The sequence below is a fragment of the Calliopsis andreniformis genome, chromosome 9, assembly GCF_051401765.1.
Source record: "Calliopsis andreniformis isolate RMS-2024a chromosome 9, iyCalAndr_principal, whole genome shotgun sequence".
NCBI classification, from domain to species: Eukaryota; Metazoa; Arthropoda; class Insecta; order Hymenoptera; family Andrenidae; genus Calliopsis; species Calliopsis andreniformis.
In genome coordinates, this window is record NC_135070.1 from 1,815,380 (window position 1) to 1,829,706 (window position 14,327).

The 14,327-nt window shown below is 32.2% G+C and overlaps 2 protein-coding genes across 9 annotated transcripts; one reads left to right on the forward strand and one right to left on the reverse strand.

Moving 5' to 3' along the window:
• Positions 1-99: 99 nt before the first annotated feature.
• Positions 100-9,267, forward strand: Hfp (Poly(U)-binding-splicing factor hfp). Of its 8 annotated transcripts, XM_076384626.1 has the most exons (14): positions 117-133; positions 217-243; positions 721-775; positions 1,092-1,270; positions 1,778-1,841; positions 1,953-2,232; positions 2,716-2,781; positions 3,768-3,928; positions 5,385-5,443; positions 5,973-6,186; positions 7,061-7,547; positions 7,612-7,823; positions 8,184-8,577; positions 8,652-9,267. In XM_076384626.1, exons 8-14 carry the CDS (start codon positions 3,872-3,874, stop codon positions 8,759-8,761), a joined length of 1,533 nt encoding a protein of 510 aa, XP_076240741.1. In that variant the 5' UTR covers positions 117-133; positions 217-243; positions 721-775; positions 1,092-1,270; positions 1,778-1,841; positions 1,953-2,232; positions 2,716-2,781; positions 3,768-3,871; the 3' UTR covers positions 8,762-9,267. The 8 variants fall into 8 exon arrangements, with proteins under 8 accessions (XP_076240738.1, XP_076240741.1, XP_076240739.1 ...); XM_076384625.1 differs by lacking the exon at positions 117-133 and having other exon boundaries at positions 160-243; XM_076384628.1 differs by lacking the exon at positions 117-133 and having other exon boundaries at positions 160-243; positions 1,092-1,241.
• Positions 9,268-9,373: 106 nt separating this feature from the next.
• LOC143183167 (NADH dehydrogenase [ubiquinone] 1 alpha subcomplex assembly factor 2) lies at positions 9,374-10,391 on the reverse strand. The gene is made up of 2 exons (XM_076384631.1): positions 10,104-10,391; positions 9,374-9,927 (listed from the first exon to the last, which is right to left on the reverse strand). The coding sequence occupies exon 2, from the start codon at positions 9,918-9,920 to the stop codon at positions 9,471-9,473; it is 450 nt and encodes a 149-aa protein (XP_076240746.1). The 5' UTR covers positions 9,921-9,927; positions 10,104-10,391; the 3' UTR covers positions 9,374-9,470.
• Between the last annotated feature and the right edge of the window lie 3,936 nt (positions 10,392-14,327).

Genomic DNA, 14,327 nt, shown 5'->3' on the forward strand with positions numbered 1-14,327 from the left:
ATTAAAAATGTTAGACATATATTTATTATTTATCAGGTATTATTCACATTGATATATTTGTTAAAGGAAACGTAATTTCATAGGTACCTGCCTCTAGCACTTCCGCAAAGGCAAGCTTCGGATCGGTTCGGATGTAAGTTATTGGTCGCGAGTCGGTTAAGATTCCTTTGATGAAGTACGTCTGAAAGAAACTGATCTCATTTTATTGGACTACAGGTGACAATGAACGGAGCGATGGCCATGGTAAGCTTGTACTTATTATTGTTTTCACAAAGAATATCAATTTGGTAGAAGTAACAAATGATACGGATCATGATGGCGGTTGTAAAATGCTTGTAACGTACTTAAATGATTGATATTTCGAAGCTATTCAATGAATTAAAAGCAGAGGATGCAGGAAACTTTTCTCGTAATATCTAATATACAAAAGTTATCTATCATGAAATTAATATATATCAGTATAAAGTATTATGAATGATTCGATCAATAAACTTATTGACTTCTGTAAATTTTAATGTATACTTTTCTATAGACAAAAGTTTTGTTCAAATAGCAAAATTTTATGGTAGAAGTTTTGTTTGCGTAAATGTAAACGTTTTGTTCTAAGTTTCAATGTTTTTAAAAAATTTATATTCTGGATATTCAAATGATATGTATAATGTTATAATTGACAATACTTTATTTGTTGTTAATGAGAATTATATTCGATATATTTTTTAGGCACCAACATCCCAGAACAACGTGGAGCCACCTAACAAGAAACCTAGAGTTGAAGGTACATTGCTAATACAGCTAAGTAGCTGTACACCCCTAATCGCTAATAAAAATTGTACGGTTAAGCATACAACTGGAAAAGATGGTGAACACAGAAGCAACAGCAAGCATAATATATTTTTAAGCAAAGGAAATGATGAAGAGAAACATATACTATTTATTTAGGACAATCAGGTGCTAGCTTTCTATTAAAATGCTGGCAAACTATAAGTGTTGAGTGGTCTATCACAGTTTCAGAATATATTTTGGTAGGCTAGGGTAATAGGTGATCGTTGGCCCTCAATAAAACTAATGTATGGTTGTCCTTCTGTTCTGAGATGTTACAGCGGAGAGACAGTACAGAATCTGTGGCCTACGACTGAGCTGTGATCATGAGCGTGCGCCAAACAAAGAAAGAGAACGCTACATTCGTTGAACAGAACAAATCAGAGTTTTGCAAACTCCACTGACACAGCATCTATTGTCGAGTACCAAATATGATGCGTATTTTAGATAGGTCAGCATTTTAGGGTAGTCTTCTTTCATCCTAATTATAAGCCTCATAATAAAATAATAATACAATATATTACACATTATATTTTGCCTAAAAGTTTCCCCTTTGCTTTACAAACTGTGACTACTAGTTCAAGTTTATTACTCAATTCCAAACTGTAAACAAAAAAAGAGGCTTATAAATAGGAAAGGCAATGGCGATGATGAATGTTTTTCTAAATATTCTCAAAGTTCATCACATTTGTATGTATATTATGCAAAACGTGAGGTAAGAATTTTTGTTACTAAAGAAGGCGTTCCTATTGCGAAAGTATAGCAGAAGGGCGTACAACATGAGAAAATATGCGTTTTCCTTCGACGATCGATCGCGTTACATTTCTTATCAATTAGGATCGCCATTGCTGCACAGAAAGTATTAGGGCTAATTGCGTGGTAGGTTGGAAAAGGCAAACTGTAAGAAAATGGCGCAGAAAATGCACTGAGAGTATTCTCCTTTGCTTTGTGCTTACAGATTTGTGCGTCGCCTCAATCTCGGATAGTTTGCGCACAACCATCATTGCTCAGCCCAGAACACGGTTAGCCGTTAATCGAATGATCGAACAAAGCTAACAATATTAATTCGTGAATCTATAAAACTCGTTAAAGAAAAAGAGAAACGTTTCAACGTGTTCTGATTTCTGTTTCAGAGACTAGCAGACCAAATTGGTTATGATCGTACGAAACCTAATCTAGTTATCGGTAGTCCGTTTTCTTGAGACTAATAGTTTAAACAATGATGAAGTTTAATTGAAAAGCATTAATACATTCAGTTGAAGTAATCGTTTAAAATTTAATATTGTTTGCAACGAAATTCTGGTCATTACTTCTTCAAAATACAAAAGAAAAACATTAATGGCGTGCAAAAAAGAAGGGAATTTATTTATTTGCTTGATATATATAAAATATACGTATATACGTAGATATTTTGTATGTATCATTTTGTATTAGTAAAAGTTCTTGACTGTTTTAATTTCTTTGAACTTACAGTTTGGAGGACGGTTCTACCGTGGGAACTGCTGCACGACATCGTTACTTTTTTCATCCCTTTTTAAGTCACTTTTTTTTTCTATTTCCTGGTCCATATTAAAAGTTCTGTAGCAATTTATGAAAATTAGACTGATAAAACTTTTATAATACATTTGTATAGCAAACATTGATCGGTTTTAAAGTAAAAATTAATAACGCGAGTATTTGAAATTCTACTTAGTTTCAAATGGAACTAAGATTAAAAGCTAAAAGACTAAAACTATTCCCTGTGAAATTATAAATTCTAGTACCTCTATCGTCACAAAGCAAAAAGTATTGAAGTTAATAGATCTTTGAAATATTATGTGTGTGTGTGATGGTGGAAGTACTAAATGTGATTAATCATTGTGTTGCAATTTTATCTAACACTAATTTTCTTCGTAGGAAATGCATCAGAGTTCTTGCCAGGCCCTATATATGATCTCAATCAAATTGGACAAGTTGTTGCGGGTATGTAAGCGTTGTATATAGAACTTTGTTTTGTATACTTTAAGGGAGCATTCTAGTTTAAACTGCAATTTTCTAAGTGCATTTAGGGATTTTTTTTTAAACGGTAATACATTTTCCTATGACATTTTTGGTATACTTTTCGCCTATGTTTAACGAGTATATACAATTTTTTTATGTAAAAATATTGAAAATTATAGGAGATACAGCTGCTTTAGTACAGCCCCTTCTATTGGAGAAAGTGCTTTCACGATTATCACGATTCCGACCTCATAAACAGAACGTGGTTCTGTTTATCTGAAATGCATCAATAAAAAATAATCTTGTGGTTATGGCTAAAACTAGAATTGTGAAAAAATATTGAAAATTCTGAATTTAGCAGCACATTAAGATCAAATTATAGAATTTTTGTGCCTTTTTTTTATTTTTGACATGTTAAATGTCAAGTAAGTATTAAAAAACATCAGATTTTCAAAGTTTTAGTTTGGGCGCTAAAGACAGATGAGCTAAGTACTTCCTTTAAATTGGGTGTCAGTAGGACAATTAGAACTGGAAACATCATGGTGATTATTTTGAAAAATGTGGTTTGGAGAAAATCGTATTTAATACCGTGCAATGGTGCGGCGCACGTTGCGAACAAGCACTTATAATTTCGTTAACTTCGCGAATCCAACAATATCCATTGACAAAAATATTTTCGAGTGCATATGTTTACAGGAAACGAAATAAGAAGAAATCGATGTTTTTAAGTTTCTATACTAGAATACCCCCTTAAATAAACAGATTTAACCATATTTTTCTATATGAATGATGTATCAAACAATTGTGATAATTTAGAATTTTTAATCACTCCAATTAAAGTTATATTGAGGGTTGATAGTAACTTAGAATGAACAACTAGCTGATAAGATCTGACAAAAGCTTTATCTATGAATATTCCATAATTGACATGAAATATTTATTTACATCCAGTATTTATTTTGTTACAGGACCCGGGGCTAAATATCTTACCTTACCTGGCATTCTAGGTGCAGGTCTTCCAAAAATCACATCTGAACAGCAGGACACAGTAAACAGAGCAAAGAAATATGCAATGGAACAAAGCATCAAAATGGTACTCATGAAACAAACCTTGGCACATCAACAACAGGTATTTTTCAAACATAAAGCTAACAAACTTTACTCGCCTAACATATATTTTGTATTCCATTGTACATTCATAAATCTGTACATTGAAATGTACCTATTTTATTTTATTTGCATTAGATTTTAGTAAAATTGATAAAACAATGTGTCTCTTGTTACACATTTTAGATGACTGAAATGAATGAATCTTAATCATATCAGAGAGTAAACAATTCTATTTAAAAGTTAATTATGAAATCAAATGTTAACTACTCTTAAGAATGCACAATGGATGTAATATAACTCTACGAAATTAGATGTTACAATTGTGGGGTTCTTTTTTATCTCAAAATGTATTATTTATTGAAAGATATATATATGTATATGTTGCTTCCTCTATTTAGCTCTTTGCCAATAGTACCAAAAATTTCATATGTATTCATGTAGTGCTTTTAAATTAACGTTTGTCCTTGCAACTTAGCTCGCCCCGCCGAGTAATATTAAATTACTGTATAATATGTTATTAACCTGTGTTCGTTATGACGAGCGAGTAAAGTGAAACAAAATATAACAGAAATTAAAAACGAACACTGGAACCTAACTCTGATCGGTTGATTTTTTCTCCCCGCAGAAGAATAAGTTGGTCCTGCGGCAGCAAGTTTTATTGCTAATGTGCAGGTTAGTGTCAACCAAGTCAAGACAGAAACGATATGAAACCGCCTTACGATCAAACACTCCTAAACGTTTCCCTGAGTTACTACTGTAAGAGAAGGTTAGATATCTTGAGATAGTAGTCGGCGGGAGCAGAGCTGTACCAGCGCGAAGGAGGACAAGTTTTTGTGCATGACTCTCTGGATGATTTGAGAAAAATAATTGATATATGCTTCTGAGCTCGACTACTCTTTCTACTTTTGGCGCAGTTTCTTTTGACATTTTTTTTAGCGCATTGTGAGCTTGCATTTGGAATACAGTGTTAAAAATAGAAATAATTTTTTATCTATACTTGTTAGTATTGTTTCATATACAAAATTTTTTAGTAATATTACTTTATATTTCAATATCTTTAATTATGTATTCTAAATACAAGCTTGAAGTAAATATATCAATTTTTATTTGTTTTTAGTTTTTTGTTTTTCACATCTTTTTGTGCTATGTCATAGTGCACAATATTTTATACATAGAAATTATTGACTACTTTTAATCCTTTGCAGATGGATGTTTTACCGTATGACAGTTCCTATCTGCAAAGGATTAATTTTTGGCGTACTTCATTCTATAAGTACAACTGATTTTTTAAAAATTGATACTAGCTTATCTTCGAATTAGTTTTTTTTTAAATGCTTATAAAAATAAGGACAGAGTAGTCGAGCAAAGAAGATGGAATGGTAAAAGAGCTTGGGGGATTTTTGAGATGAACGAGACAATGGTGTATGTAAGGGGGAGGGATATCAATAGAAGGCCTATGGTCCTTTGTGTTACAGCAAATGGCTAGTCAACGGAATCAGGTGCAGAGACAGCAGGCTCTCGCCCTCATGTGCAGGTTTGTTTGTTCTTTGTCTTAGCTCTCCAAATTTCGCCCTCGACACTCGCCGTTTTAAGTCGAAGATCAGTTTCAACTCTCATATCTTCTATTTACTGAGAAGTTTAATTCGTAATTTATATTGGGTTTGATTAGATTCTAATTTTTTTTAAATTCTGTATATTTTCATATAATTGGTATACATTTGATGCTTGTTCGTTTAAAATATTATGTACTTTTTACATGTCCTAAATGTCAAGTTGAAAGTAGATTCTTGCACAAGAGATGTAGTTTAATGCGTAAACAAATAATGATTGTCTACACAATTTTATACTGTGAAGTCTTTTAACTTTTTATATCAAAATAAGCTTTTTGGAATCTAATTTTCTCTTTGCAAGAGATATTTTTGCAGATTTTGTTTGGTTTCATATCTAGTCGTTGATAGGATTAAAGTTACAGATAAGTTAACAATGAGTAAACTCAAAAAGAAAGAGTCAATTTAATATAATTACGGGCGATCGTCACCTGAAATAAACCTCCTGTATGGCAGGGTATATGTGGGCAGCATCAGTTTCGAATTGAAAGAGGATACAATCAGGCAAGCTTTCTTGCCGTTTGGTCCTATAAAATCAATCAACATGTCTTGGGATCCTGTTACACAGAAGCACAAAGGATTTGCATTCGTCGAATACGAGATACCTGAAGCAGCACAACTTGCTTTGGAACAGATGAATGGTGTCATGATTGGTGGACGTAACATCAAGGTAGCGGGACGTACCTATATAACGAATTTCCTGTCCCCCAGCAATCCTATCATCCCGCCGGAGGTCGGCAAATTTTTATTTAGCTTTATCCAATATAAAATCACTTTTTTGATTGAATTGCATCATATTAAGTATGCAGTTCGATCAAAAAATCTTACTAAATTTTTTCTTAAGAATTCTTTCATAGATTCCTTACCATATATCCTGTAATTGTTATGCCATTATAATATTTGATATCTTAAGGAGTTAGAAAAATGAAAAATATTTCAATTAATGGAATTACAAGTTTCCTAATAACAATATAATTCCTTTCCACGGTTTTATTTGTCTTTAACATATCGATAACTTCATTTTAATCGTATACATATCTGACGAAAATGAAATTTTACAGGAGAGCAAAAAGGTGGTTATTTCAGCGTAGCTTTATATTCTATATACTTACATGGAATATTTTTACTTATAAAGCTCTGGTACCGTTACCTACAATTATTCCTAATAGTGTAGCTGATACAGTTAACTATTAATATTATATTATATATATATTAATATTAATAATATATAATTAATATATATTAATATTAATATATATTAATATATTACCTATTAGAAATTAAAAACAGCCTGATACGAGGTTTCAGTTAATTGTAAATGAAAATGATTTTTTTATTTTGTTTCTGTTAAAATGATTGATTTAGAATCAAAAGCAGATGTAGAAACACTCAAAACTCAAATATCGTTAAAAACAATGATATATGGTATTAGAATGAAGGTATCGATATATTTTGTAATTAAAGTTTTATTTTTGTGAAATTATACATAAATATCTTTTCTAAATAGTTAAGACTATTTTTCTTTAAAGTTATGCATTTTTCAGGTTGTGGGGCGTCCATCGAATATGCCCCAAGCACAATCTGTAATAGATGAAATTACTGAAGAAAGTAAACATTACAATCGTATCTATATTGCGTCCATTCATCAAGATTTGACAGAGGACGATATTAAGTCAGTATTCGAAGCATTTGGTCCTATTACATACTGTAAATTAGCACAAGGTAGTTCACCCCACCGACACAAAGGTTACGGTTTTATTGAATACGAAACGATGCAAGCTGCTTTGGAAGCTATCGCGTCTATGAATCTATTCGACTTGGGCGGTCAATACCTCAGAGTAGGCAGAGCTATCACTCCACCAAATGCTCTCATGGGTCCACCAAGTGGAACCAGTATGATGCCTACTGCAGCTGCTGTCGCGGCTGCTGCCGCTACTGCTAAAATACAAGCGATGGACGCAGTCGCCAGTAATGCAGTTGCTCTTGGTTTGACTAAACTTGGGGCTGCTGCTCCACCAATTTTGAATCAAGGTACGTATAAATAATATTCAGGTTTTAAAATGGATTCTGATATTTATATTTATTATCTATATAGCTTTACCTGGTATAGTGAGACCTACAATTGCTCCTGCAACAATGATGGCACCGCCCACTATAGCAACGGTTGCACCCGTTATACCTCCTCCAGGTATAGCTATACCACAGACTTTAACTCGACCACCAGCAATTATTCAACCGATTCCTGGACAGCCAGTTGTTATACCACCTCCAGCAGTTGTTGCCCCCACAATAGTAGGAACTCCAGTTGTAAGTTTTCCCATGATTCTCACAACTATCGTTAACTCTTTTAGTGCTGACCGAAATAGTTTAACCTGAGCGAACGATAATATATCGTTATCCGGCACTAAAAAGGGTTATATCCAAGGTCGTCCACTCTGTCAGAATCGAGTAATAGCAGCAACAGTATGACCATAATTTTCACTCATACGATTATGAATAACACAATACCATTCTAGAGAAAAATTTATTTTGTAGATAGAGCTTCAAAAATGTAGTTATACCTTTTTCAAATTTAAAATCTTTAAACCCTTTTTGCTGCTGTTATCCATTTTTGCTCGTATTGTAAGTTACTGTTGAATCAATTATAGCATTTCTTACATTTGTTAGGTACCAGTTACGACAACAACCAACTCCGATTTAATGAGACGGGCACAGGAGCAAGCGGCACATCAAAAACAGCAAGAAGAATTGCAAAAAAAGTTGTTAGAGGAAACAGAGCCGCAAACATTGCAACAACAAGAAAATATGTCAATTAAAGGCCAAAGCGCACGTCATCTTGTTATGCAGAAACTTATGCGCAAAGTCGAATCACGAGTTGTTATATTGAGAAATATGGTCGCTCCAGAGGACGTAGATGAAAGTTTACAAGAAGAAATTCAAGACGAGTGTTCCAAATTTGGAGTTGTAGAAAGAGTTATTATTTATAATGAACGACAGTCCGAAGATGATGAGGACGCTGAAGTTATTGTAAAGATTTTCGTTGAGTTTTCTCAGATGAGTGGTACGTTATTAGAATTCCCTTTAACTTTATTATATTTTTATAGTTACTTATTTCGAATAATCAATCTATTGCAGAGGCAGAGCGTGCAAGGGATTCTTTAAACGGTCGTTATTTCGGTGGTCGATTGGTAAAAGGAGAACTCTACGATCAAACTTTATTTGATAACAGTGATTTTTCTGGTTGATCAAGAAATACTTCGAATGCAATGAATTCCGTCAATTTTCTTTCAAATGAAAGAATTTGTATCCGCTGTTGACTGATATTTTCGTACTTCAGTATTCGAAGTACTACTTCTTACAAACTTCAACATAGTCTGCCTTCTTGCTAAGAATTCTACATTTAAATTTTAATCTCTTTTTTATTATATCGTCAGGATTAAAATCACTACATCAATTGGAATTGTTTTTGACACCTATAAGATATCCGTAAAGGATATGATTTTTCTAAACTAGTGGATATTCATAAAATTTATTAAATAATCCTGCTCAAATCAGAAAGATGAAAATTTTAAAGTCAATATGGATGATGACCGAAGTTTTGTAAGAAGAAAATATTCCATTCAAATTTAGTATTGATTCTGTTACTTTCGTTCGTACCAAAAAAAAGGTATGACTGACGCAATACAGGATACCATACCTAAATGTATATGTATAGAAATATAGGATACTAATAAATTGTTTTACGCATAGACTATACTTCATAAAAACAATACGTACATAAATTATATATCATAACACAAGTATATGTTACAATAAAGTTTGTACATATTGACTAAATATTTTATTAATTCTGAAAATCCAATGATTTAATTACATATGTAATTAAATTAATTTATTTAAGATTGAGTCTGTTAAATACATTGTATTTATATTTGTATATTTACTCTACATCTACTATGGACGTTTTATTTTATAGTCAATTCCATCATTTTTATATTCTTCGTAAGTTGGAAATGACTGTTGTCCTTTTCGTTCAGGAAGTAATTGTGGCATGTCTACTTTCTTACTGCTATAAGTTGCTTCTAATTTTGCTGCATTCTGTTTCTTATTCATTGCTATTCGATAATTCATTTCTACTTCTTCATTTGTTGGTGGATTTATCCTACGATATCTTAACCATGCTTCCCACTCTGCTGGTAGTTCTTGTTCAAAATCATTTTTATTTACAGGTACAAAATATCGTGATGGTCTCTTTTTCATAAAAGTTTTTGCAACTGGTATTTCGTAATATTTAGTGCCAAAGAAATCTTCACCAATTAATTTATGTTGCTTAAAACTTGGCGTTACTGAAGCAACAAAATGTTTCCAAATCAGCTGAAACACGCCTCTTTGCTTTCCAGACATTTGGCTACTGTGTTAAGAAAATATAGATGATCAAAGATAATTTAGATTAAAACACTTCTTATATTTCAATTTTGTTATATCTAGTTTAATAGAATAAGTTGTTTTAAGAGTGCTTTTTAGGTTCAATATTATGCAGTAAAACATATAAGATATTATTAATTAATGATTATTTTCAGTACTTACGATTTGTAGCTTAAATACTGTCATAAACAAAGACAAATTATAAGCAAAAGTATTCATAAAATACAATTTACTTCAACAAATCCAAAGAGGAAGAAGCAAGTTATATGTGTACCACCGTCATTAATAAGTATTCACCTTTGATTTTGATAACATTGCTTACAACAATCTGACTAACAATTTCGTAACTATATTACATACATGGTATGAATATGCTATTTTTAAGTTAATTATATACTTTTAAATGATATAAATACACATAAACATATCACACTATTCCATAGGTAACAACTCGTGCTTTGACTATAAAAGCATAGACCGCTAGGATCGCTAACGCTAACTTCAGGTTGCTGTCAACTGGATCACAACGCCTCTAAAGACCAAGTTTCAGCAGTGAGAACTAGTGGGCCGCTGCATTATTTTTGACATAGGGTAAGAGTGTACTGTGTGGGGGCTGGATATTGTGCCTTCTTTTTTTTTCACATGTAACAAAATATAGGGTAAATTTACGAATTACTGTATCATTACGTATTATTTAATTTTTTCATACTTTCCAACATATTTAAATTGTATATCAATATTTTTTTCGTAACTAAAATATTTGAAATACTTTAAATATTAATTAAAATACAAGAAGAAAAAAATACTACGAAATATCTCGTAGCCAGCGTCACTGAATAAAATTCGTATACTGAGTACCGCTAATGACTATAAATGCTCCAAGCTACCCAACTGCCTGTTTTCGAGGGTCATGGAATTTTGGGGGTCCCAGAGACTCCCGTGTAAAGGTAGGTCTCTACCCACAGAAAACTGCGATATCGACAGTCGTGTCTGATTTATCAATCATATTTGCAACGCAACTACATTATCCAATGTGGTGAAGAAACGTATATATAGAACCACCGACTAGGTAATGATTACTAGGTAATTATTACCTAGTCGGTGATAGAACTCGTATAATGTTGCCAACATCCTTTTCAGCGGAGAGCAGAGTAGGGAATTTTAACACTAGAAAAGTCGTGGACAGTGTACTATGATTTAATTTTTATAAGATTATTTAATTATGGTGTATGTACATACAAGAAACTCGTTGCTGATTACACACAATTTGTCTCCTTATTTTTCTTTTATAATTAAAAAAGAAAGAAGAAAAATTAATATCTTTCTAAATTATGAATATTGTTGATAAAAACGGCTAAGCTATTCATATCATTTTATTCGGAAGAGTTCACAAAATCATTTCTCGTTCATACTAACTAAAAAACTTGTCTTCTTTTCAGGATTAATACAATAAATAATCATGCACATTAGTTTATAATGAATAATTTATTCGTTCTGGGGATGCGTGTTGTCGCAAATGTTGCCCGCGCACGTTGTCTGTCTTCTTCTTCAATTGAACGAGCGCGTTAACGTGTGCAGCGAAATTTATAACATTTACAATTATTTATACTTGTAGCTACGTTCGTAGCTAACTGTTGCAAAGCGAGTCTACAATTCATTCGCTCTACATAGTAAGATATATAGTAATATATTTATAATTAATATATGTATAATTAATATAGTATAATCGAATTATCTAAGTTATTGGTTTGATAATAAAAACTGATATTAAATTTGTTTTTTAAAAAAAATATTATATAAAACTTTTGTTCATCCTTTTTAATAATTCCTAATTCAAACGGCTATAAACTTATTCCGCGACCAATTACAATCAATCTGACCTTGTAACGCAAACTACGAGATATCCCGTAGTCGACAGCCTCAGTATATACACTTACTACGAAATACATATCTTCTAATTGGCAGTGAATGGGTTAAACAAATCTATTCTAATGCTCTGAAAATGATATCACGTCCATATAAGGCTTATACATATGGGCGAGACGTCATTTTACAGCATTGTCAACAATATCCAAACGCATCCCTATGTCGATCTTTAGCGCGAGGCATGAACGTTTTCGCGAAGTTCATCTTGTTTTAGAACTATGAATACATAGCATATTAAGACCGTTTTCAATAAATATGATCTTGATGAAAACGATTGTATGTGATATATTGAGGTTTGAGACGGGATTATGAATATGGCCCTGAATAGGATTTAAATAATAAATGAAGGATAGAGGAACTATCCAGGAGTTGGTTAAAGTTATCTTAACGTTGTAACCAAGGAGTCGATTAACTACTTTGATAAGCCTTCCTTGGCCTTCCTCGGAGGAGGAACTAAATAAGGAGCTGGTTATAGCTGCCTTAGCTAGGAATGGCCTAGGAGCTGATTAAAGTTCCTAAAGAATGATATTTGTAGGATTTCCTTTTGAGATGCTGAGGTTTCAGTTTACCTTGCTGTCTCTGGCGACATCGAATTTATATACGAAAATCGACTTCTATTAGTGGTCCTAGTGATTCCCCTTGTTGTAGAAGTATGGCATGGCACATGCGCACAGAAGCCTGCCACAAGATGTTTGCTTCTTCTGATAAGTTTTCGACGCTGAGGTGCATGCGTGTGGTAGCATTTTATGAGATTGCGCATACCTGAAAAGAGGCTCGCGTTTTGCATCTTGCTAAATTGCCTGTGCAGGGAAACACACCATAGGATACTGTTGCTTGAGGGTCCAAATACTTGATACGCATGCGTATAGAAGCGCGTCATGGGTGTTTATCTATCGTTTAAAACATGTTTGAAAAGATTCTTAGTTTAGGGATGCTTATACTAATTTGAAGAATTAGAGAATTAGAATTTGAAGTTAGGGCAAATCTATGTATTACTAATTTTAATTTAAAATTATAATACATTTTTGAAGAAAATTTTGGCACAGTTTGTTACAGTATCATACCTGGCAAAGTAAGGTAAATGTCCGAATATCCGAACGGTTAACATGCGAAATATCCCAGTAAGCGAACAACTTTAAAATGCATAGCCCGATACGTGATTTGTGACGTTCCATTAGCTGAATGTACTATTTGTTTTTGTTTCTTATTATATACATTAGAATTTAAGCTTAAAATTAAATAAACTTAGCGTTAGTGCTCAGGTATCGGAAGGACATTTACCTTATCTATTTCAAAAAGTGTCCGATTTCCCGTAGAATAATCCACGCGTAATCATGAGGATTCTTGCAGAATTAATCTAAATATGGATGGTGCGATCATTTTTCTACTGCTTGATTTTTAAAAAATCTGAACTGAAAAACTACTGAATTGTATTACACCTGAAATTATTAAAACAAGACTTCGCGTTTGCTAAAAGATAAGAATAAGAAATCCAAAGTATTTTCAGCAGCATAATTTGTTTTATTTTAAATATAATCTTTTACAATGAATAAGATTTATTCAGTACACATTATAATACGACAAGTATTTTCAGTTATAATAGGAAAACTGATAAATCGAAAAATATACCAAAGATGATTAAGATATAGCAACATAAGCGATTGTAGTATAGGACTTTTACTGGTTTACATTACAAAAATTAGATATTCTGACCCAAGTGTCTTTCACGCTTTCAAATTAGTTCATTTCGATTTACAGAAGATTTTTATGCCTAATATTATTTAAGACATAGCTCTTTGTTTTACAATTTCGTATGTATACGTATTATATTTATTTGTACACATTCATACAACAGAACATTTTAACACATAATGTTAAAATGTTGAAATAATATATGAATAGTTTGAACCTTTATTCAAAGAGTTTTCGCCCAGTCTCTAGTTTTAAATATCAGGCACTAATTCCGTGATTAAAGAACATTGGCCAAAAACATTCATTCTTCGGAACTCAATCGATATAATATAACATATTTGCTATTGGAACATAGTGACAGTTACAGTTGCATAATGTATAAGTATTTATAACTTGTGTATTTTGATATGCATGTATATATGCGCAGTTCCGTATGTATGCCAACATACACATATCCTGTGTGTTTTTTGTGTATATGTATATAGTATTCAAATATATCTATACAAGTATAAAGTATTTATAATCAGGAATTAGAACCGCAAATGTTATCAAATCATTCTATATAATTATTCAGAAGTTTTCATTTTGTACGCATCATAGGAGCTGATAGTGATTTATTCTCAGCATAAGATATAGATTATGCCACATAAATATGTCTTTAGCCTACTTAATTTTTTCGTTATATGATTACAAGAAACGTTTATATTTATTGTCTTTATATAGTTCTGACCTCTGAGCATTTACCATTGCTATAAAAGTATTTATTTA

Coding starts and splice junctions, on each gene's coding strand:
- Hfp (XM_076384623.1), top strand. CDS start 223: ATGAACGGAGCGATGGCCATG. Junction 776..2,715: donor CAAGAAACCTAGAGTTGAAG/GTACATTGCTAA, acceptor TTTTCTTCGTAG/GAAATGCATCAGAGTTCTTG. Junction 2,782..3,767: donor AATTGGACAAGTTGTTGCGG/GTATGTAAGCGT, acceptor ATTTTGTTACAG/GACCCGGGGCTAAATATCTT.
- LOC143183167 (XM_076384631.1), bottom strand. CDS start 9,920: ATGTCTGGAAAGCAAAGAGGCGTGTTTCAGCTGATTTGGAAACATTTT.